This window comes from Anomalospiza imberbis, chromosome 15, assembly GCF_031753505.1.
Source record: "Anomalospiza imberbis isolate Cuckoo-Finch-1a 21T00152 chromosome 15, ASM3175350v1, whole genome shotgun sequence".
NCBI classification, from domain to species: domain Eukaryota; kingdom Metazoa; phylum Chordata; class Aves; order Passeriformes; family Viduidae; genus Anomalospiza; species Anomalospiza imberbis.
The window spans coordinates 7,863,560-7,886,965 of NC_089695.1; the positions used below are offsets into that span (position 1 = coordinate 7,863,560).

The following is a 23,406-nucleotide window of genomic DNA, read 5'->3' on the forward strand; positions in this document are numbered from 1 at the left end:
ATCCTTCTCTTAAGCGTGAAGCCATTCCCCCTGGTCCTGCCACTGGTCTGCTGAGGCCAGGTGGGTACCTGGCAAACGCTGGTCCCTGGTTTAGGTGCACTATGATGTACGTGCACAGGACTTGCTCTGACGACTCCACCATCTCTTCCTGAAAAGGGGGCTAGATCACTCTGTGGTACGGGGGCTGGGTCCCGCTGTGGGAGGGGAACGGGATGTCTCTGCGGGACGGGGGCTGGATCCCTTGGGGGGACGGGGACTGGGTCCCTCCATGGGACGGGACTGGATGTCTCTGTGGGACAGGGACTAGATGCTTCCATGGGATAGAAACTGGATCCTCCGGCGGGATAGGGGCTGGATCCCTCCGTGGTGCGGTGCTGGAAGCCGGCCGGCGCTGGACCCGGCGGGGGAAGCGCGGGCGGGCGGCGGGGCGGGGCCGGAGCTCGCCGCGGGGGAGCCGCGCCCCCCGAGCCGCTGGTGCTACAACAGCGTGATTTCCCCGAAGTGATGCTGCGGCGGCCGCCAATGACGGGCGCGTCCACCCCTCGGCGCGGCGCGGATTGGCCGGGCGGCGGCCGGGCCCGGGCGCGGGGAATCCCGGAGCCGCCGCGTTATACCCGCGGGCGCGGCCCGCGGCAGCCAGAGCCGGGCGGCGGGCGGACGGTGCGCGTCGGCTGGGAGACCCGCGGCACTGCACGGCACAGCGAGGTGGGTCCTGGTGCAACCTATTCCATCCCATCTCATCCTATCCTATCCCATCCATCCTATCTTATCCCATCCCACCGTTAGCCCCCCACTTTGCGCAGCACGGAGGTTCCAGAAGGCGCCCCGCAGGGTCTGTGGGAGCGGTGCCAGGGGCACGGCGCGACTCAGCTCTGCTGGTCAGGAGGCGGCAGCGCCGGCCTCAGTGCTGCGGAGCGGTTCTGGAGGCGGAGCGGGGGCATTGCCCCGGCAGCCGTCGGGGTGAGCACCGCGCATCCTCCTGCGGGCCGCGGCCGCGGTGCACGCAAAGCCTCGGGGGGACAGGCCGGGGCGGGCTCCCTGCGCAGCCGCGGCCCGGGCACGGCGCCGCTCGGCCGAGGAGCCCCGGCGGAGCGGGCGGCCCGAGCCCCGCGGCTCGGGGCAGCCTTTGGCAGACCCTGGCTCGGGGCGGGCACTCTCCGGGACCTCGTCCCGCCCCCGCCGAGCTGGTGAAAGTTGGAAACGTGTTCTTTGGGCAATCTTGGGCCGTGTGTCTTGGAAAAAGACCGCAAACAGGAAATTATTTGTGCAAGGGAAGCGCCAGGAGGGCCGGTCGTCGCGGCGGCAGCGCCGGGCGCCGCTGCTCGGGACGGGCCGTGGCGGGACTGAGGATACCCACCTGCAGCAGGACCGCTGCCCCCTGCCTTGCGCAACTTAATTAATAATAAACTTCTAAGAAGAGGATTTTGTGGTCGGTGCCTCTCCGTGGCTGTAGAGCGGGGGGACACCCGCACCCAGTGGCCGTGCTGGCGGGACCCAGAACGGGGCTCGGAGCCGGGCTCCCCGCGGCCTGAGCGGGCCCACCCAGAGCTCCCCACGCAGCACGGGCTGAACACCCACTGCTGCCATCGGCCTCTGCCGAATTCCAGACCTGAGCCGTGTTTTGGAGCTGAGCCAGGCGGAGCAGGAAGCATTTCCTTTCAGGAGCGGTGAGAGGCACTGAACAAGTTAAGACTCCTGAAAAGTAGTTCTCGGTGGCACTGGTGGTGATGCTGAGCACAGACAGTATGGGAGGGGCGACACTGCAGTGGTTAAAACAGTGATGAGAGTTGGTCTGACCTGTTTGTTACTTCTTTCACAGCCAACATGCCAGTGTCAAGAATGCGCATGAGGCCGTGGTTGGAAATGCAGATTGATTCCAATCAAATACCGGGACTGATATGGATTAACAAGGTGAGGCTGCTTTGTACTATTATTATCATCAGTAGTACTACTTGTATAGCATTAACATTCCTTGTTCTTAAATGACATTAAACACAAGTCAAGATCATAAAGGAAAAGACATGGAGAAAACTTGCCAGCATTATGTTTAAGAAGCAACAGTTTTTGTTTGCAGAAAAGGTAGCTCTGCTTGGTACACAGTGGAGTAGTTCCATTTTCCCTCAGAAAATTCCCAGGAGGGGAATGATAAATTGCAAAGAAAACATTCTTTGTATGTTGGAGAACGAAGAAACCTTCAAAATCTCTTTTAGTTCCTGCTGCTCATTGAGCCAAGTCACCTCCTGTTCCAGATAAGCAGCTGCTGTTATACTCCAGTTGCTTCCATTTTTAAGATTCAGCCTGAAAGAAATGTATTTTTTGGTCTGTAAGGCCACCCAACAGGGTGTAGCACAGGTCAAGATCACTGAGCTTATTGAAACAAGTCTCTGAAGTTTCCATATCCATCCCAAGAGGATATTTAAGCTACTTTTTTTTTTTTTTTTTTTTTTTTTTTTTTTTTAGGATTGCTGCAGGATCTTATGGGCAGCTTAAAAAAGGGATTCTCTGACAAAGTGTATCTAGGAAAAATGCTGTAATTTATGACATACAAATAGGTTAGATGTGATATATTGAAATTATTCGGGGATAAAGTTGATAATATTGCTCACTTCTACTGTACTGCAGCACCTTTGGGGTTTTTTTCCAATTTCAGAAATCATAAAAAGCCTTAAATGCCATGAACAAAATACATGGAACAATGGCTATATAATTAAAATATAGATTAAATAACCATTGTAGTTATATGCCAATAGTTATAACCCCCCCTGCTCTAAAATATAGAGCAGGGGATTGTTAGAACATTTCTGAACTGCATCTGAGAACTCTGATTAAATCCATCATTTCAAACTGGCATGTGATGTCTCTTTTTTAATTCAAATCTCTCTTGGTTAAATTTCAGGATAAGAGGATCTTTCAAATCCCATGGAAACATGCAGCTAAGCATGGCTGGGACATGGAGAAGGATGCCTGCCTCTTCCGAAGTTGGGCCATTCATACAGGTGTGTGCTGGCTTTACATTCCCATCGGTCCCATGACCAGCTTAAACAGGGCATTTTTTTGCCTTGACTTACACTGGTAGTTAGAGTAACTACTAGTATGTATGTCAGAAAATAGAATGTTGGTATCTATGTTGGTGGGAAAAACCAGCACTGGAAAGTCTAAAACACAAAACCCATCTCTTATTTACAGGAAGGTATAAAGAAGGTGAGAAAGATCCTGATCCAAAAACCTGGAAGGCAAATTTCCGCTGTGCCATGAATTCCCTGCCTGACATTGAAGAAGTGAAGGATAAAAGCATCAACAGGGGCTCCAGTGCTGTCAGGGTTTACAGGATGCTGCCACCCTTGACAAAGCATCAGAAGAAAGGTAAACCCTTGGCAATCCAGCTGGAGCCTACACTGCCAAAACAGCACTTAAAGGCCCTGCTCTGTGTAAGCAGGGGCTGACAGACCTGTTGGCAGCACTGGTGCTACTGGGCTTGCTCACTGGCTATTGCTGGGAACAGCTTGTACAAACAGTTCATTTTATCCCAAATTCCTTAAACATGCCTAAAGGCAGCATCAGAGGGTCATGGGGACTGGCTGGTGAGGGCAGTAGTTGAGCTTGCTGAGCAGGTTTCAAGGCTGCAAGAGCTCACACTTGCCTAAAATGTGCAGCCCTTTCTCACATTGGTCTTACTTTATTTCACAGAAAGGAAGTCAAAGTCTTCAAGAGAAGTAAGAAACAAGAGCAAGAGAAAGGTATGTGTCTGTAGAGGCAGCTTAAGAAGATAGAGGTTTTGGTGGTTTTCTTACTTAACTTTTTTCATATGGGAACTTGCACATTCTTAGACAAGTCTTTCATGCTTTACCCTTGTTTTCAGTGTTGTGAAGAGACAAAGCTGGAAGAGTCAGCAGAAAGCTTAACCAACACTCCTTTGCCAGATGACCACAGTGGCTATACCATTCACGACTATGCAGGGCAGGAAGTGGAGGTGGAGAGCACAGCCATCACCTTGGGTGAGATGCTGGGTTTAGGTCTGAGCAGAGTGGAAAATGCCATTTGTGTTAAACCCACGGTCAGAGAGGAGTCTTGGGGCTGGGGCAGCTGCAGTGTCAGACTGGCAGGGAGGAAAAGGGTGGCTGTCTCTCTCCTGTGAGTGCCAACTCCTGGTGCATCCCACAGACCTGTCCTCCTGCGAGGTGAGCGGCTCCCTGACCGACTGGAGGCCAGCAATGGAGGTCACCATGGCTGACAGCACCAACGACCTCTACCAGCTCCAGGTGTCTCCCCTGGCTTCATCCTCGGAGGGTGGGTATTTCTTTTTTCCTAGCCCAGTCTTTCACTGGTCTGCTGGAGGCAAGACAGCAGGAGGAAGGAGTGCCTGGGCCAACAGGAGAAACAAGAGCTGTTTTCTAGAAAAAACAACTCCCACCTGATAGATTTGGGAATTTGGAGTTACCAAACCAACCAGGGTGCAGAAGGGAAGAGCTGGCACATGCCACACCTACCCATGGGTGAAAGGCTCTGAAATGCCTCCTGCTCCAGAAGAGATGGTGGAGGTAGCCATGCTTATCACTGGAGAAATAAATAATTAACGTGGATATGTCAGGGTGGTTCTTCACTCGGGGTGCAAATCATCTTCCTCCTATCATCTTCCACAGCAAGTGGGCTCTGCTCTGTGGAGCCCTGGGGAGGCATCAGAGCTGGCTGGAGTCCTGCACCTCAACATGCAGGACTCCATGCAGTTGTTGAATTGAAGAGCATCAGAGCTGAAGGGCTGTGAGGGGTCTGGGGTGGTCATGTTGTGTGACAAGAGAATATGAAGCAGGTTCTGTGGTGAAGAAGCAGAAGTATGAGGGCTAAAAGTTGACATCTATGTTTTCTTCCCTTTTTTTTATGTGCTTACAAAACAGTCACAGACGAAGACGAAGAGGAAATAAACCCGGATATTTTTAAGGTAAAGCCAGCCTTTCTGACCAGAAGTCAGAATAAAATTGTCTGAAGTTGGTGTTTTACCAAGAAAGGAAGGGAAGCAGGTGTCTGATCCAATCTCATGTGTGCTGAACATACTCTTAATGAGGAAGCCTGAAAAATTAAAAAGAAAGCTGCTTTGCAAACATGAACTGGAGAGGACACACCCAGAAATATGGAAATATTTAACCTTCATGTAAAAGTCAGAGGAAGTTACTGAATACTGCTAGGACTGGAGGTTCATAGAATCACAGAATCATTAAGGTTGGAGATGATCTCTAAGACATCAAGTCCAACCATCAGCCCAGCACCACCACCATGTTCATTAAGCCATGTCCTCAAGTGCCCTATCATCTTGTTTTTTGAACACTTCCAGGGATGATGACTCCACCACTTCCTGGACAGCCTGTTCCAATGCTTGACAATCATTTTCATGAAAATTTCTTCCCTAATACCCAATATAAACTTCCCTTGGCACAACTTGAGGCCATTTCCTTGATCTCAGGTTGTTGTATTAGGGTTTGCAAAGATCCTCCTTTTCTATTTTGCCCTTCCCTCCATCTCTGACATGTTTAGCTCCTAATCTGCATTTCCAGACATGTCATGCTCATCCCACTGATAAGATAAGAGGTGAAAAGGTGCTCCAGCCCTTGCTGTTTTGCTTGAACTTCTTTTTTTTTTAAACTGTGACAAAACAAGTTTTATATAGCTTAGCATGAGAAAATAGATCTTGTTGCTTACCTGTGTTCTAATTAAGGGCAAGTAAACATTGCACCCACAGCAGGAAGGAGCACTTTTTACAATCTCCTTCTTCTCTTCCAGCTGCTTGGCCCAGCCCAAGACTGGCACAACACCAGCATTGGGGGGAAAGGCTTTCTCACCAACGAGTCAGGCACCCAGACCCTGTGCAGCACCTACAGCTACAAGGAGCAGGACGGGGACATCGACACGACATCAGGTACGGCTCCTGGCCTGTCCCTGACGGTCAAGGGCACAGGATGATGCAGATAAGACACTAACTGGGAGGCAGCAAAGGAAATGGTGGAATTCAGCATCCTTGTGTTCTGAGATTCCCAAGAAGCCTGTTGGAAGGCTGTAAGGCATCTGTTGATAAAAAGGAAAAGTCAAAAGCACCTCCAGTAAGCAACTCCTACAGATTTCAGGGTTATACATGTGTAAGTTAGGTCAGCTTTCAGGAACTCCTTGGAATATAATTGAAGAATTTCCTCTAGCAATAGCTTAAATGAAACAGTTAATTAGAAAGTGTTTGATGTATTTTAGAAAAATAATAGTCTGAAGTATTTACTCTCATCTGAGAAATCTTTCATTTTTTATACTTATTTTTTAATATATCTATACACTGTTTTGCTCTTGCTGCATTAACTCAGTGCCCATTCTCTATTCCTTTGATCTAGGAGAGTTGGATTTCAGGTTCTTTGACCAGAAAGACTTCTCCTGGCTGGAAACAGTGAGGCCGACCATGCAAGTCATTCCCTGTGGATTGTAAACCTTTGGCTTCCTCCAACCACAAACCGCTCTTGGACCAAAACTTCAACAAGCATGGAGAGAATGGAGAAATTTTTTGTTACTGACTGAAGAAAGAAAGTAGCTTTTCTGTTCCGTTTCAATTGTAGGCCTGGAAAGGTTAGCATGAAAAACACCATTACCAATGTTCAAAAGGAACCCCATCTCCCTGGCAGGACTCTGGTGCTGAAGGTGCTCAGCTGCAGCTCCCACCTCATTGCTCTGGAGGTGAAGCTTTTGCTGGAAGGTGTCACTGTGCCATGGAGTCTGACCTGGGGTTGTACCACAGGCCTGGGGAGCAGGTTACCATCCTCCCCATATGTGGTGTGATGAGCACTTTACCCACAGAGTGCTTAGAGGAGACACTCTAGATAAGTCTCTGACTGTTAGTTTTGATTGCTGCTTACCTGTGCAACACTGGTGACATTGAGCTTAACAACCGTTATTACACTTTTGGAGAAAAATTACGCTAATGGGCCATCTCTTCTTTGTTTTACTCCATCATATAGTTCATATTTCAAACCCGTCAACTCTGTAAATAGACCACTAAAATGTGAAAATTCAGTTTAGGCTTTGCTTCCACCTAGTCCATTCCCCAGGTGCACTCCTCGGATGCTCTCTGCCGTAGGCATGCTCTATCCCTTTCCTCATGAGAGTTCAAGAACTGCTGCATGAAAGAATTTTGCACTGATAGGGGCAGAGCTCTTTATCATGCCTTTTGTAGATTCCTTCTGGCACTCTGTGGGGATTCCTCCAGTACTGCACGCAAGCTTTAACATCCCACAGATCCTCTGGATCAGCATATGCAGGCAAGTGCTGGATGGAAGAGGTTCTAATGTGTGTGTGTAATAGATAGGAATCAAATCACTAAGCTGGAAAAGATTATTTTTCTTGTACATTTTATTTTTGTATATAAAGTGTTCTATAAAATGTTGTTTAATAAAATGTTTTATATATGACATGTTTACTTTTTCTCATGGAAGAAGTCTGAGGATGCATTCCAGCTTCCTTGAAAATACCCAAACAGATGCACTGTTGAGACAGTTGGAGGGGTTTTTTCATGACTCATGAAAGCACAAAGAATTTCGTTTGCTCTCATTTTCTCTCCCCCAGCCTCTTCCAAGTGCAGCTGCTGGGTGGAATCCTACATGGCAGGGAAGGGGAGCCCTGGTGCTGTACATTGCAGGGTAGTTAGTCTGTACTTGTCATCATCTGCAAGTCAGACCTGACTAAGAGCAAGGCTACGCTAAAAAATCCTGTACAGCAAGTCCTGCTATGGATGTTCCTATCAGCAATACCAGTGGCTTCTGGTACTAGATCAGCAGTGAAGCCCTACTTAAAGACCTCAGGTTTGCCTAAAAAGAGAGCACAGGCACAATTCAGAAGACAAAGGGAAAGCAAGCTGGTTTTCCCCTGAATATTTGATTCATTTGCTGTATTTCATGCTGTAAGGGTCTAGCGTCATTGCATCACGTGTGGTTGGATACAAGAGAGGCTGAGGCAGTGTGTGAGAGCCACAGCCACTGACACTGCTTGGAAAACCCCAGGAAAACTCCACGGCTGTGCGGGCCTTTGGGGAATAACTTCATTTTCTGGGCCAGGGCCAAGGAGAACATTGGGCTGCAGGAGAGGAAGACCCAGCCCAAGGGGCTGGAACACAGGGGACATTTCCTACTGCCTTTGGCACAGGCTTTGCTGCAGCCTGACCTGCAGGGCAGGGACAGATGAGAGGCTTACTGAGGGAAGAGGCAAAATTCAGTGCCAGGTCACTGGTCTCAAATCCAGCACAGTAAAGTGGAGGTGCAGCCTGGGGAGGTCCCTTTGTCATGTTAATCATTAACCAGCCCCCCCTGGCAGCCCAGGAAGCACCTTGGGCAGAGAGCAGCTTCTGATGACTGCAGCCTGGCCCTGCAGGCAGCTGGGCGTGCGGGGACTCTGCTGTCCCCCCAAAGCTGCCACACTGCCTGGCAGGGTATCTGGCCTGAAGGTCCCCATGTTGGGAATCCCAGCCAGCTGGGAATCCCTGAGTACCTGGGCTGCCTTAAATCACACACACCTAAAATCCTGCAGATCTAGAGCAGGAACATTTTTGCACAAAGAAATCACCCACCAGATTCTCAGTCTTCCAGTGTTTAAAGTGAGCTTTTAAAATAGACAGCAACTTTTAACTCGGGCAGACAGTGACAGGACAAGAGACATGGCTACAAACTGACACAGGGTAGGGTTGGACTGAATAGATTTTGGGAAGAATTCTTGACTCTGGAGGGTGCTGAGGCCCTGGCACAGGTTGTCCAGAGCAGCTGTGACTGCCCCATCCCTGGAAGTGTTCAAGGCTAGGTTGAGAGGGGCTTGGAGCAACCCAGTCTAATGAAAGGTGTCTGTGCCCATGGCAGGTTGGAGAAAAATGAGCTTTAAGGTCCCAAATGCCCAAAGCATTTGATGATTCTATCATTCCATGACTAGATTTGTGTCCTGGTCAGCTGCAGCAGCAGCTTCTACCAGGGAAAGAATGTGGGGCTGCAGGCCCAGAGCTGCCTCTAGCCCTGGGACAGGACACCAGCTCAGCATCACCAACACAAGGAGGAAATCTGTTTTAAGAGCCCTTGCAAGTTTACCACATGTGGGGGAGGGGGCAGGAGAGAGATGGGAAACTTTCTATGATGCAATCATTGCTAAAAATAAGGTAGAGATTAATTGGCCCATTCATGCATTTAAAGGGGCATGCTTTTCACAAATATGCTTACAAGCCAAAAAAAAAAAAAAAAACCCAGCATTGAAATGTTCACAGATAAAAGGTTAGACCAAGTTTTGGGAATAGAAGAAAGCAGCAGCAAGTGCCTCACACCCAGGAACCAGAGATATGCCCCAAGACTATTTCATCAGGATGCTGGAAATGCTTTCCTTTGTTACCTGCCAAGACACCTGCATGTCTGACTGCATGTTGGGCATTTTACCAGTGAAAAGTGGTGAAGTCCCATGACAGAATTTGGTAGTTATTCAGCGATTGAAGCATCTGGATGGATAAATTCCACCCCAGGTATATATTGCCAGTTTTGTTGTTTTGAACTCTCTGGGAGGGGAAGAAAAACAGAGTGGTGCTCTCCAGCTCAGGAGAGGGGTGACATGGGGGCTGCTAAGCTGAGCTGATGCCTGACTGGCTCTTCCATCACCTCCAGGGCAGGTGGGACTTGCAGATGCAACAGATTAAGAGACTTTTAGGCCACCTGTACAGAGAGGAGCATCATTAGTGCTTTAGGATAAACTCCCTGCAATGGCTATGTGATAGAAACCTGACACTGGATTTTTCTGAACTTGCCTATCCTAATCAAGCTCTTCATAAACCCAGTAAACTCTTCATAAACCCAACTCTTATTCTGTTGGAGTAAGAGCTGTTTTCACCTGTCACATGCACACAGCTAAATTCACCTGGGATGTGTTCCTATCGCAGGAGAGCAGGTCCCTGGGGAGAGCTGCTCAGCCCTGTCAAACCCAGCCAGAGCAATAAAGTTCCTATGGGCAGGGCTCAAAGGGCAAGAAGCTCTTGCATGACAGAAAGATCTAAAGGCAGTGCAGCTGTTGTAAAAAAAAGGACAACTTCTCTGAGGTGGAAAACAAAAAGGAGTCGTTGTGTAATCACTGGCCATTTAGGAAATGAATGGAGCTACTGCTGCAGGCTTGGAAGGCTTTCCATCACCTACCCCATCCTTACACCATCACTGGCTGCAGCTCACTTGTGAGCCTTGGAACCATTCAAAAACAAGTTAAATAATCCCCTTATTTAGAGCCTTAGGCCGTCAGCAGGACAAAACTTCCTGAAATAGACAGTCTCAGATATAATCCAACATCCTGGATGAAGGAAAGCTCTGCAGCATCTCAAGCACAGATTTTGCCCTGAGCATCCTGCATTAAGGTGGAAGAAGCTGCTGGTTCATGCCAGCAGAGGTTTTCAGTGCTGCAGAGGCAAGGTCTCACACATCTGGTAACTGAAACTTTTCCCAGGGAAAACCTGGGACCTGTACACAAGGACTTGTTGCTTTTCCCCCAGATTTTGTCCAAATGGATTCTTAGTGAGTGGCTCAACAGTGCCTGGAGAAGCCTCTGGCTCTTGGCTGCCCAGAGCAGTGGCACCTCACGTAAACTTTGCCTTCTAGGCAGCAGAAAGTTATCCTGCAGTTATCCTTTCACCTTTATTTGCTGTGGTGATTGAATCCTGATAATCACACACATTTCCAGGCAGTCACATGATTTACAATATCACACCTGGAATGGATAGCAGTGCCACAGGTTTGAATTTATAACTGCAAAAAACAGTGGGATATTTATTTGTAGTGCAAAGGCAAACTACTGCTTAGAAAGCAACCAAAGGTCTTGGACTACAAACACTTTTCTGCTGTTGAGGATCATTCCTCCTCTGCAGTTCCACAAGGGCCCAATTTTCCCTCATATTTGTAAAAACACAACACAAGAAGACAGAAACTTTCTCAGGGCAAAAGACTCTCTCAGAGAAGGAAAGAAGTGTTATCTGTAGAAAAGTTAGTGTTAGAGTTTAGATGGGGAAACACCTTTCCTAGAAAGGGAGATGGGGAGGAAAGTCACATTTTCATGGACCAATTGTATCAAAGTTGTGTCTTCCCTATCACCAGCTGCTTCAGTCCACTGCCTGTACCCTCTCCCACCACAGTGCTGCACTTTAGAGTTGCTTTTTCTCCCACATTTTTCTATCCCCTTCAATATTTCTCTCACTGTTAACTCATGCCTGTTCCTCTCCAGCCCTTCTATGTGCAATAAACCCCAAGGCAGTAATAAAAGCAACAAGAAAAGCTCATTGGTGCAGCAGCATGGTGCAGGTAACTCCAGTTACTTGCACTATGTCATTCCCCACTAACCTTTGGTCTCATTTGTCCTGATAAGGTCAGGATGTGAATGCAGCCAGCGAGGTTCCCTGCCATGCACTCTGTCCCAGCACAGCTTCCCCAGAGAAAGGAGGAGCTGGAAAGGGATGAGAAAACTTCCCATGGCCCCTTCCAAATTTCCAACAAGAGTATGGCATGCATTGCCATCAGCTGAATTCTCAAAGGCGCATCAACCCAAGCCAGCAGAAGTCGTAAATTGCCTGAAACCTAGAAAATCTGCTAATCCTGCTGGATTTGGTCCCCAAGTGGCTATGAGCAGAGATGTCACACACAGTATGAAAGACTCAGGGTTGCCAGGCATGAACATTCTCAACCCACTGACTGCCTTGCTGACCATGGTGGAATGCCAGATCACAGGCAGCATGACAGGAAGGTGGGGTAGCCAGGAGGATCTGTAGCCATGGGGCTCCAAGATGAGGAGGGCCAGGGACTGGCAAGGAGCACATCAGATGAACCATCCAACAAAAACCTCTGCGCCACAAGTTACCAGGGTCTGTCTCTGCATGGATACCAAGGCAGTTACCATCTGTTCTGGTGTATGAGGCTGGAAATCTGACACAAACATATGGATGAAACAGGCACTGGGAAACAGTTAGCAGGACATATCCAGGAATAAGGAGTCTGATCTGCAGAGAAAACAGAACAGCAAACCCAGCCTCTCTCCTTGCTTTTTGACAGCTGACACAAACAGTGCAGCTCTCCTCAGCCTTTTTAACTTCAGAATGATCTACTCCCTTCATTTTGCTCATGATTCATACAGAAACCTCACCACGAAGCCTTTGAAGAGCCTGGCAGTCAGCACCCAGCCAGCCCGAGATGTCAGGTGGGATGAGGGGTGAGAAGCTGTCAGCCCTTACAGCACAGACCAGCATCTCAGAGCTCACCAGTGTCTCCCAGCTGCCACAAACCAGTAGGGAGGAAAGGCTGAGTTGGTGGCCCACCAGGTTGCCAGGGCACTCATCCCCTGGGCCAAAACATGTTACCTGGGCTGTGAGGAGAGGGGGGTGCTCAGCTGCCACAGATGAGCTCACCACCTACTCTGCAGTAACAGTGTCACACTTCAGCCAGGAATCCTGCCTGTTGTGCTTGTTCCCCATCACACAACACCCTGTGGGCACGTGGTCACAGCATCAAAGCTGGGGCAAGCCAAGATGTGTCCAGCATCTTCTGGGGACCTTCCAGGGGAATTCAGCTTCAACAGCACTACAGGACAGCCTGAGCAGAAACAGCTGCCTGCCAGCCACAAGCAGAGGGAAGGACTTTGTTCTGTTTGTATGGATCAATGGTTGAAAACACAAAAACAAGGGAGTGGTAAAGGGCAGGTTCTCACAGGGAGGAGGAAGGAGAAGGGTCTGAGGAACTCTGGGTAACCAGAAAATTGCTGGAGGTTTTGCTCTTTTCAAAGCATGGGTGGTTTGGCATTGATAACATAGAGAATGAAGGACAGCAAACAGCATAAGAATACTGGCCCTAATTCAAATTGAATTGAGCACAAGCATTACACGTATCAGCTATTAACTAACAAGAGCCAGGTGAACCACAGCATATCCACTAAATATGCCCAGTTCCAATATCTCCATTGCAAGAATATGTTTCACTGAGTTTGTTCTTTCATTAGCTCAATATTACAAAGATTTCACCAACTGTGTTCAGGCAGCAGAAACTAACTGGGAAGACAAGTCCAGACAGGTACAGCTTTGTTTTCACCAGCTTTATTGTTGAAGAAAGCAGGGAGCAGAGTGGGGACTGTGCTGGCCTGTTCCAGCCTTATGGAACAGGCTAGTTCTTAGCATATTTTTAACAGTTCTGGAGGGATATGGCATAGATTACTAGTGGCAATATTTAAAATCAGCAAGTGAACCATGTTAGACATCTATATTTCACATAGAAATAATAATTCTCTGTTTTATCCAGCAGCTGCCATGCCTACCCAAGGTAATCCTCCACCATCAGCTTTGGAGGAGCCTTACTGGGATTTCTCCTGCCTAGCCTGTTTCACCCCATGCTTCTGTGAGCCCCCAAACAGGCTTCCCACAGAGAAACATGAGGAGCTTTGCTGGAAGCACAGGCTGAGCCCCTCAGTCCCATCCCTAATGAAGAGCTCAGCTCACTTCCCTGCAGTATTTTACCCACAATAAACAGATGTTTTGTATTAAATATTTTACCTAATCAGCATCCTGAGAGAAGCAGCTCACCAAGGTGTTTGATTACAATGCACACACCTTTAGGTAACAGGAGCATTCACGGGTTATTTAAGAGTGGGAACAGCCCTTGATGTACTCACAGGTATGAGGAAGCCTTGAAATAACATTTTTCTGGGTTCCACAGCAGGGTGACATCTCCTTCCACCAAGGAAGTGAGTGCCAAGGAGCACAGCCAGGCCGAGTGGGTGTTCTGCCAAGGCAGGGTCTCCAGGATCAGGAATGACCCTGCTCTGACAGCTTCTGTAGGGAGTAAAATGTTCTGGAGAAAAGGAGGCTTGGGACAGAACCTCACTGGTCTCTACAACTCCCTGACAGGAGGGTGGAGGCAGGAGGGAATTGGCCTCTTCTCCCAGGTAGTAAGTGATAGCACAACAGGAAATGGTCTCAAGTTGTGCCAGGGGAGGTTTACATTGGATATTAGGAACAATTTCTACATGGAAAATGCTGCCAAGCCCAGGAATGGTGTGGCCAGGGCAGTAGTGGAGTCACCATCCCTGGAAAGATTTAAAAGACATGTATATCTGGCACTTGGGGACACAGTTTAGTGGTGGGCCTGGCAGTGCTGGGGGATTGGTTGGACTCAACGATCTCAGAGGGTTTTCCAGCCAAAATTATTCTGGGATTCTCCAGCTACAGACCCCCACAGTGGGATGGAGGCAGGGGTCAGGGGAGCTGCACATGGCTGACATTTGACCATTCCCAGTGCTGAGGCTGGAGCACTAATGCTGTGCTACATAAACAGATTGCATGGAACCTTACAGACCCAAGTAGAGACACAATTTTGGGGGAAACAGCTAATTGCCCTGGGGAAGGTCCTTCTTGTGAAGAGGAACAACTTGCTCCCTAAGCCATGTTTGAAGGCTGAGGACTCCTGTTGGAGCAGAAGTGTTTCCCTGTTTTAGAAATTAGAAGGTATCTGCAGGAGCATTGGGAGCCACCAGGGTGACTGGTGGCAGGGGCTACACTCCCACCTCCCACAGGCTTGGCTGGAAGGAGCCACCCCATCATCACCATGACCTATTCACATGGCCTTTGTAAATACAAGGAGGAAGATGCTGGTCCTCCAGTTTGTTTCTTTTTGCTTTCAGAGCAGGACCTGGTGAGGCTTGAGTGTGACACTGCCCTTACCACGGCACTGTCCTCCAAGCAGAGAGGATGTGCAGGAAACCCACAGGTGCCCTCCCACACACAGGATGGGCACAGCACCCCCTCAGAACAGACCTGGTCCTACCACTAGGAAAGGGCCTGCAAAGGCTCATCTTCAACCCCTTCACAGAACAACAACCCAGGGCAGAGTTTCACAATGAACTTGCTGTGGTTCAGCAAACCTCAGGCACCCTGCATTTGGGAAATAGGAACCTCAGCCACTGAGATCTGCAGGATGTGAGCCCAGCTCTGCAGGAAAATGAACTTGCTACACTGTCACAACTCAATAAAAAACTCAGGAACTTGGTGCTCAGGACGCATCCCTTGCTGCAGGCACCCCAAGCTCACAAGTGCCTGCTGGGGTGCACCTTGAAGAGCCCAGCCCAGCTTTCTGCTATGGAAAATAAACTCAGAAAATGGAGAAAAACTATGAGAAAGGCTCATGCTACACTTGATAACAACTTGCAGCCTCTTGCACCTCTGCTGAGCAAACCACCATTTCCTGAACTGAGGTGTCAGGCATGAAATATTTCACATGCGGGAGCAACCGCCACCGTCTGCTAAGCGACAAACAGAACTTCAGCCTTTCCTGGTATTTAATGCATAAATCAGGGTGTGTCCCGTGTGGCTGTTTGTGATTCTGTAATTGAAAACTCGCTGTCTTGCTTGGGGAGGCAGCAGCAGCAGCAAAAATGTTTGTGTAGCCAGTGTAGATTGAGCCTAAATTACTTTCTAGCCAATAGTTTCTGTAGTGTGCAGCACTGCCAGAAGTATCTGTAGCCATCAGGTAAGGCCACGTCTGAAGAACCAAGAACATGCTTCTTTTTTCCCATTTATCTACAGATTTAGCCGTCCCTTCCACCTCACATCTCACCAATGGGAAATGACTCAGCTGTAACTCATGAGCTCATGGCAGGCTGATCTCTGCAGAAGCACTTATTTTTGTTATTATCCCTCCAGGCACTCTCTGACTATCCCACCAACTCCATACCCAAAAGTGCCAGCAGCCAGTGTGGTCTGGGGCCACCAAGTCAGCTCCTGCTTGGCTCTCCAGTTCACACAGCCTTTTCTCTTTTGGCCTCCACATGGATATACACCAAGAGAAGCACACCCAAAAGATGGGAGGAGGGGATACTCCCCTCTACCTAAAACACAGCAGACCACACTAGAACACTGTGCCCAGTTTTGTGTTCTTCCAATACAAGAAAGACACTCACAAAATGGAGAAAAAAAAGCCCCAAAAGCCTGAAGCCACCAGCAAAACCAGGGCACTGGGCCCTGGCTGAGAGAGGAATTGTTCTGCTGGAGGAGAGGTTTTGGGGGCTCATAACACTCTCCTGACAGGGGCTTATTGAGAGAGAAGACCCAGGTTCTGCCCAGGGTGCATAGTAGGAGTATAAAAGAGAAGGGGGACAAGGGGCAAAAGCCAAAATAACAAGTTTAGCCAGGATATTAGGGGATGTTTCTTCCTGCAAGGTCAGCCAAAGAGTGGGACAGCTCATGAGAGGTTTCCCAGATTAGAAACAGGTCAGGGCAACTTGGTCTGACCTAGCAGCTGACCACAGGCAGGATGCTGAAGCACAGCCCTCTCGAGGTCCCTTCCCATACAAATTATCTTACAAGACTAATTCTGCCATGTTCTTCATACAGGAACTAGATCATTGCAAGTGGTGCAGTCCACCAGAAGCTCTCTGTTTTCCCCCTCCTGCTTAGTGCATGGATTTACCACCTGTTAATCATCTTTCTTTAATCAGCAGCCAGCTTCAGACCACACTTACAGAGGAGCTGTTCTCCTCTTTGATTTTGGTGGTTTCAGTTAAGTTTTATGGTAAGCCTCCTGTTCTTCCACTCCTGCCAGACACAGGAACACTGCTGTCAGTGTCAGTTCCCTCACTTGTTGCATATTTCTTTACTGCACAAGTCCAACAGCATAAAGCTCCCAGGTGAACCCATCCATATCAGCTCCAAAAGCAGAGGTGAATCCAACAGAATGCACACGGCATTTCTACCAAAGCCTTCCACACCAGCTGTGGCATTCTGTACACTAAAGTGCTGGCTTAATATCTGCTTTAAAACACTCCAAAAACCACCAAGGATTCTAAACTCATTATCCAAGGAAAGATGAAACATCAATAACAAATACACCCTCCTCCTCCTCCAAACCAAGACATACTGGACCAAAAGCTCTGACTGAACCAGAAGGGGGAATTACCTTCACAGGCAGAGACTACTGCAGGAAAATGTAGAGGTCCATCTGCTGCCCTGTGTCTGGCTCCAGAGGGACAATGAGATGAGCACAGCCATCACTTCAGCAGAGCCCGGAGAAGCCCAGCCTGCTCTGGGCTCTGATCTAGCACAGCTGGGATCACAAGTGCTTTCAATTTCTCAGGAATTTATTTTCTCAAATGATCTAGATGCAAGAACTAAAGCCCAGGAGGCCCTTTGCCCTCTATAAAATGTGAAAGAGTTCTGTGAAGGCAATTTTAATGTCCATTATTGCTAGAATAAGCCACAGTAGATAATTCCTCATTTCCTACTGAAAAATATAGGAGTGGAGGGTAATTGGCACAAATGAGTTAGGAAGTTGGTGCCTTGCAAGTTCCTCTTTTTGCATTATATTCCTATGCAGACATTGCCTGCCCTCATGCTCCATTCGAACAGAGGAAGAGGAAAAATAAGGTCAGAAAAAAAAGAACATGTGCAGTGAAAGATGGGGAAAGCTGGAAATATGGAAGAAACAAAAAAAAAATAGAAAAGGAAAGTTGAGAATCAGTAGAATTTGGCTTCCACTATGAATGAACAAAAACCAAAAAAAAAAAAAAAACAAAAAAACAAAAAAACCCCAAAAAAACAAACCACCAAAAAAATTTCAAATTATATCAGAGTACCTTTGTAGAGAGGAGCTGATGTGCTGCCAGCTGCCTGGCTGTGCTGCCTGGCTGTGCTGCCCTTGGGAGGCTCCTGCCTCCTGCTTCCAGATAAATGGATCTATTGGCTCCTTTCCCTTCCCCCTGTGCTAAATAACATCACTGCAAAGCCCTGGCTGGTGGCAGGATGTAGCCACTGAGAAGTGCCCCTGGGTCAATTCCACGATGGAAAACCCCAGCGCTGAGCTCAGCTGAAGAGCTGCAGCTGCTGGTTACAACACTCAAATGCCAATGCAAATAAAAATCTTTCACAAAGTAAACAGCACCACACTGAAGCATGCAAAAAATGCATTACAGCAGCTTTACTTCCTATTTCCTTTTCCTTACAGCTTTGAAAATTATACCTGCAGAAGGCTTTGGGTCTTTTGTGGACTGTTGCTCGTGATCAGCCTGCTGTGGGACTGGCTGAGTATTCAGGAGCCATGTACCACAGACCCACCACTTCCATAGGATCATCATTTAGGGTGGAAAAGTCCTTTAAGAACTCTGGCCAGAGCCCTACAGATAGCATGGTGTAAATGTCTTACTCTAGCTTGTATTGCTTGTAGTCATAAAAGAGGGAAAAATTATGTAGAAAGGAAAATAAACACCCTTTTGAAGACAAGATGCAATAAGAACCTCAAAGATTCATTTAAAATAGTTATTTGTCTTTGTCCAAGGCTCAGGAATCCTTGACTAGGAACTGGGGAGAGGGCTTGGAGATGGTGAAAAAGGCAGTATTAGGAAACAGGAACTGAAGCAATATCTGATGGGAAAAGAGAAGTGACTGAGATATTTCTCAGCTGGTTTCACATCCAGGCATCTCCTTTCATGCACAATGACTCCTGCTTTACAATGGGTGGGAAAGTGGGAGGTTGGAGCCAAACCCCAGATTGCCCAGGGTATGGGGCTGATGGAAACATCATCAGGTGGAGACTGATTTATGAGGCACTTCTTATTTAAGAGAGAATTTTTCCTCTCATGCAAAAACAGCTGGCTGCCAGCAGGGGTACTCCTGCTTGATAAGGTTGTAGCATCTGCATTACCTCCCTCAAAATATGTGGTTGTGTGGGTTTATTTTAGAATAGCCAAATACACAGGAGGGTTTATGTTTCTGCTTTCTCATATTTACACATAAATAAACCACTTAAATATACTCCAGCAGCCCAACAGCCAGCAAACCCACCTACACCCACGGTACTGGGCTCGGTTTAATTTCTAACAACTCTGCCAAGCAGGTACTCCCCACTTCTTCCTACAGTAACTTGTGGTGATGTACTTCGTTTAAAGACATGTTTGGACAGGCTGTTTTATTGAAAGTGTTTCCTCAGTACCAATTTTTAACTCACATTTTCACCTAGCAGCTGCTTCATAGTACCACAGAATAGTCTGGGCTGGAAGAGACCTTAAAGACCATCTCATTCCAAAGCCCACCATGGGCAGGGACACCTTCCACTGGACCAGGCTGATCCAGAGTCCCATCCAACCTGGCCTAGAACACTTCAAAGTCTCCCATTCAAAGCCTCACACCACTGAACACTGGGAGCTGTGCTCAGTGGGGTCCTGTGCTCAGTGGCTTGGGGCTTCCACCTAGAGCAGCTTTTTACCTTCCACTGAAGAGAAATCTGGTGTCTCCACAACCATGAGCTGATGCAAGATTTGCAGTGCAGAGGAGGAAAGCAGCACAGCTGGCAATGCAGGGACATTTGGGTAAATCACAGCAGAACACATGGGACTGCCCCCACTGCGGGGGTGCTGAGCGTGACCTGAACACGAGGGTTCTGTGTTGTGTCCCCATCTGAACACATGTAACAGGGATGATGCAATTTACCACAGGTTCATTTTTCACAGTCTTTTATCAGAGTAATTTAGAAACACCAGCAGACTGGCAAGAGGCAGCGTGATGACTGAACTTACCCTCACCTTGAAGCAGCCTGGGAAATATTAACCACAAACATGAAATGAACATACCACAGCCACAGGGTTTTTGGTTGTTTTTTTTTTTTTTTTTCCCTCTTCTTAGGGTTGTTTTTTTAGCTCATTAGCCATGATACCTTTTATAAAGGTATTGATAACACTGCAGAAAAGAAGAACTGAAAATTCCAGAGGTGCATTTTATGCACTACAAAATAGGGTTTCTTCCAATTTACTATCTTAAATTTGACTTTTGCTGTATCCCAGTATACACTCAGCTTGAAAAGAGCATATGTGAACCATATCCTTGAAAGGAGCATATGTTATAATGGCATATGTGAACCAATGTTTTACATGTGCAAAGAAGAAATTACTCCTGCCAACATCTCTGAGGACACTTAAATACTAAAATAGATGTTCTCCTTTTCCAGAACACGTTTTATTTAAATTCCTTTTAAACACAATTTAATTTGCAGTGCAGCAGCCAAACAATCTCTAGATAATATCTGACTAGGGTATAGTACTCTATTTTTAGGACAATAAATCTAGATGGAGTCCCACAAATAGTTAAGTGAAGAATCCAAAGAAAGCCTGGCGTGAGAACTGATCCCTGATTCAAACCTCCTTTAAAAAGTCTAACAGCCCCAGAAGACCAGATAATTAAGATACAATGTATACAATCATGCACTTGTGCCTATAGGAACATGAGATTTATTTTCCTAATTCATAAAAATTTCCTAATTCATAAAAAATCCAATTTCTAATGCATCAGCAGCTGCTTCCTTGCAACAAGTGCCACAGCCAAAAGCCAAGCCTGGCCTTCACCTTCCCCTTGCAGCCTACAAACTGCCAGATGTACTGGTGATTCTCACTTTCCTTTTCAGCTGCGTGGAAAAGCACATCCTCTCAGTGTTGCAGGGTCCTGAGGGAAACTGAACAACGGTTCACCTTCAAACAGCTCAGTGTGCCAGGACACAAAGCTTTCACTGACCTGTCCCCTTGCCTTTTCCTTGCAGCCTTTTATTTTCAGAGCACGCACTGAGGCATTGTGCTTTACTTCTCAGCTGAGTGTATTGTCATATTGCTGGAGTCCCACGTGTCCATCTCCTTCTCGCACTAACTGCTTCTGTTGAAACATGCTGATGTTATGTGCTTTCCTGCTCAGCTATTCACACCGTCACCTTCTGTGTCCTGCTTGCTGAATCTGAACCCAGACCCAGAGCCATTTCTGGCTATGTCTCACACACACAGGTGTGCCAGGAGGGAAAGGTTCATCAGACCTTGCCATGTACGTTCAAAAATGTCCATTCACTCTGCAAATGACAGCTTTCTTCCCTTTACATCCTTCAAACTTCACACACACACACACACAGAGAGAGAGAGAGAGAGGGACAGAGAGCTATGCAGTTTCTTTCTTTCTCAGCTGCACTCACCTATCCCCGACCTTGACTTCTCTACTGCTTTTCTCTTGGCCTTGCCATACATGGACTTTTCCTTTAAGACACCCACTGTCTTCCCTATCTCCCCTTTACATTGCCTTGCCTTTCCTACCCAGCCTTGCACTTCCTCATCATTCCTCACCATTCCTTTCCTGACCCATCCATATCCTTCCTTTGCCCTTCCTTCCAATCCAGTTCCTTGCATTGACTTGTTCATCCATCCCCCACCTGGAATTCAACACCCCTCTTTTTCTGGAATTTCTTCAACTTGCCTTTCTCTGCTTGCTCCTCCTAGGACTCTCAAGGCCTTCACATACCTCCAGAGTTTCAAGAGCATGTGGGAGGAAGCCCAGAGGAGGTCATGTGCAAGCACACCCACCTGTCCTGGCAGCTTTGTTCTGGCACCTATCCTTGCATGTCTTGAATTTTGGACACAAAATTCACATTTTGCCCTTGGGCTCCAGGATCAGAATGACAGTTCTTTTGCATACATAGGAAAGCAGGTAGCCCAAGTGTTTTAAGTGCAGATTAGACATGGCCCATGCAAGATAAAGGCCAGACAGAGTGGTCTGTCCTGGCTGCTTTTGTGTACCAGCAATACTTGAATGTACCTGTCACTTGCCTTGCCTTGGCACCCCAACAGTTTCTTTGCCTTGCCCCACTAAACCTCCATTGCTTTGCATTCTCTTGCATGTCCATTCCCCACCCTTGACCTGCCTACTGCTTTCCTCCAGGGCCTTACCTCCAGGCCTTTACTTTGCCTTGCTCTCCGGTCTGTAGCCTTCCCTTAGCCTTCCTTCCCTCCACTGATTTGTATTGACTTGCTCACCCATCCCCCACCTGACTTCCCTTCCCATTTGTCCAGGTCAACCCTTTCATTTCCCTCTCCTTCTCAGACTCATTGCCTTGCCTACCTCTCCCTTTTCTTTCCTTGCAAAGCCACTGGTTGTCTTGCCTTGCCTTTGAATCCCTGCCTTGCCTTCCGTTACTTTGCTCACCCCTCCCTCACCTGGAATCCAAGACCCCATTTCTCCGGGCATGTCCCAGCCCTGTCCTGCCCTGCTTGCTCCCCTGAGGACTCCCAAGGCTGATCATATAACCCCAGTGTTTCAGAAGCATGTGAGAAGAAGCCAGACCTGCCTTTCTGGGCATTTTTGGTGTGGAATCAGTGCTTGCATGTGTTAAATTCTGGACAGGCAATCCAAATTTTGCTCTTGGGCTCCGGGAGCAGAATGACAGTTGTTTTGCATACATAGGAAAGCAGGTGGCCCAAGTGCTTTAGGTGCAGATTAGAGACAGACCATGTGGGATCAAGGCCAGACAGAGCATTCTGTGCCTGGCTGTTTTCGTATGCCAGCAATTATTGAAGGCACATCTCATTTGCCTTGCCTTGGGAATCCCAAGAGTTTCCTTGCCTTACCCGGCAAACCCTCCCTAGCCTCGCATTCCCTTGCATGTCCACGACCCACCCTTGACCTGCCGACTGCTTTCCCCCAGGGCCTTGCCTTGCCTAGCCCTTCCTGTTTCTGCCTGACTTACCCTTCACTGGGCTTACCTTCCCAGGACCAGCCTTACCTAGAACTTCTGGGCCTGCTCTTGCCTACCACTCCTTTTGCTTTCCTCTCACTGCTCTGACCTTGCCTACCTGTACCTTGACTTGCCCACAATTGCCTACACTTGCTTTGCAGTGCCTTGCCTACATGGAAGGCAAGATAAAGAGCAGTAGGCAAGGCAAAGAAAAGCCAGGAATCTCTTGGTAGGGCGAGGCAAGACTGACGTAGGCAAGGCAAGCAAAGCAAGGGCAGGCTATGAAAACTAGGCACGGTACTGAAGGAAAGGCATGGCCGAGAGCCTCGGAGTGCCTTTCCTCAGGAAGCAAAGGACATAGTGCCAGTGTTGGTAGGGCAGATGTTAAGGTACTATGGGAACGTAGAGTCCAGCAAGACATCTCTGTCCTGGCCCCTTCTGTGTAGGAGCCATTGTTGGACATGTTCAATACTGGAGACATGTATGCAACTTCTGCTTGCTAAGTTCCTGAACGAGAATGGCAATGCTTTTTCATGGGAAGGAAAGCATGTAACCCAAGTGTTGGAGGTGCAGATAAGAAGCTGTGTTGTACAGGTCAACGGCAGCAGCAACTTTCTGTCCTGGCATATTTGGTGTGAAAGCACTGCCTCAATGTGTACAATTGTGGAGGTGGTATCCATCTTTGGAAGGTGGTCTCCTGAAAGATTCAGTTTGGCATGTAGCTCCCACTTCTCAGAGGTGACCTTCTTGAAATTCTGCCAGCACAATTCTTTGGACAAGGTAAGCAGCTACGCTGGGTCTTGGTGTGCAGCGGATCTAGTGCCCCGGGCAGGTAATGCCCAGTAACAGTGTTCTGGCATTTCTGTATGGGATCAGTCACTAG

At 47.9% G+C, this 23,406-nt stretch overlaps 1 protein-coding gene across 1 annotated transcript; it reads left to right on the plus strand.

The window, feature by feature from the left end:
* The first annotated feature begins 647 nt into the window (after positions 1-647).
* IRF1 (interferon regulatory factor 1) lies at positions 648-7,433 on the plus strand. Its single transcript, XM_068205695.1, has 10 exons — positions 648-705; positions 1,820-1,911; positions 2,897-2,996; positions 3,187-3,363; positions 3,688-3,737; positions 3,860-3,995; positions 4,162-4,287; positions 4,893-4,936; positions 5,773-5,908; positions 6,366-7,433. Exons 2-10 carry the CDS (start codon positions 1,825-1,827, stop codon positions 6,455-6,457), a joined length of 948 nt encoding a protein of 315 aa, XP_068061796.1. The 5' UTR covers positions 648-705; positions 1,820-1,824; the 3' UTR covers positions 6,458-7,433.
* Positions 7,434-23,406: the final 15,973 nt, after the last annotated feature.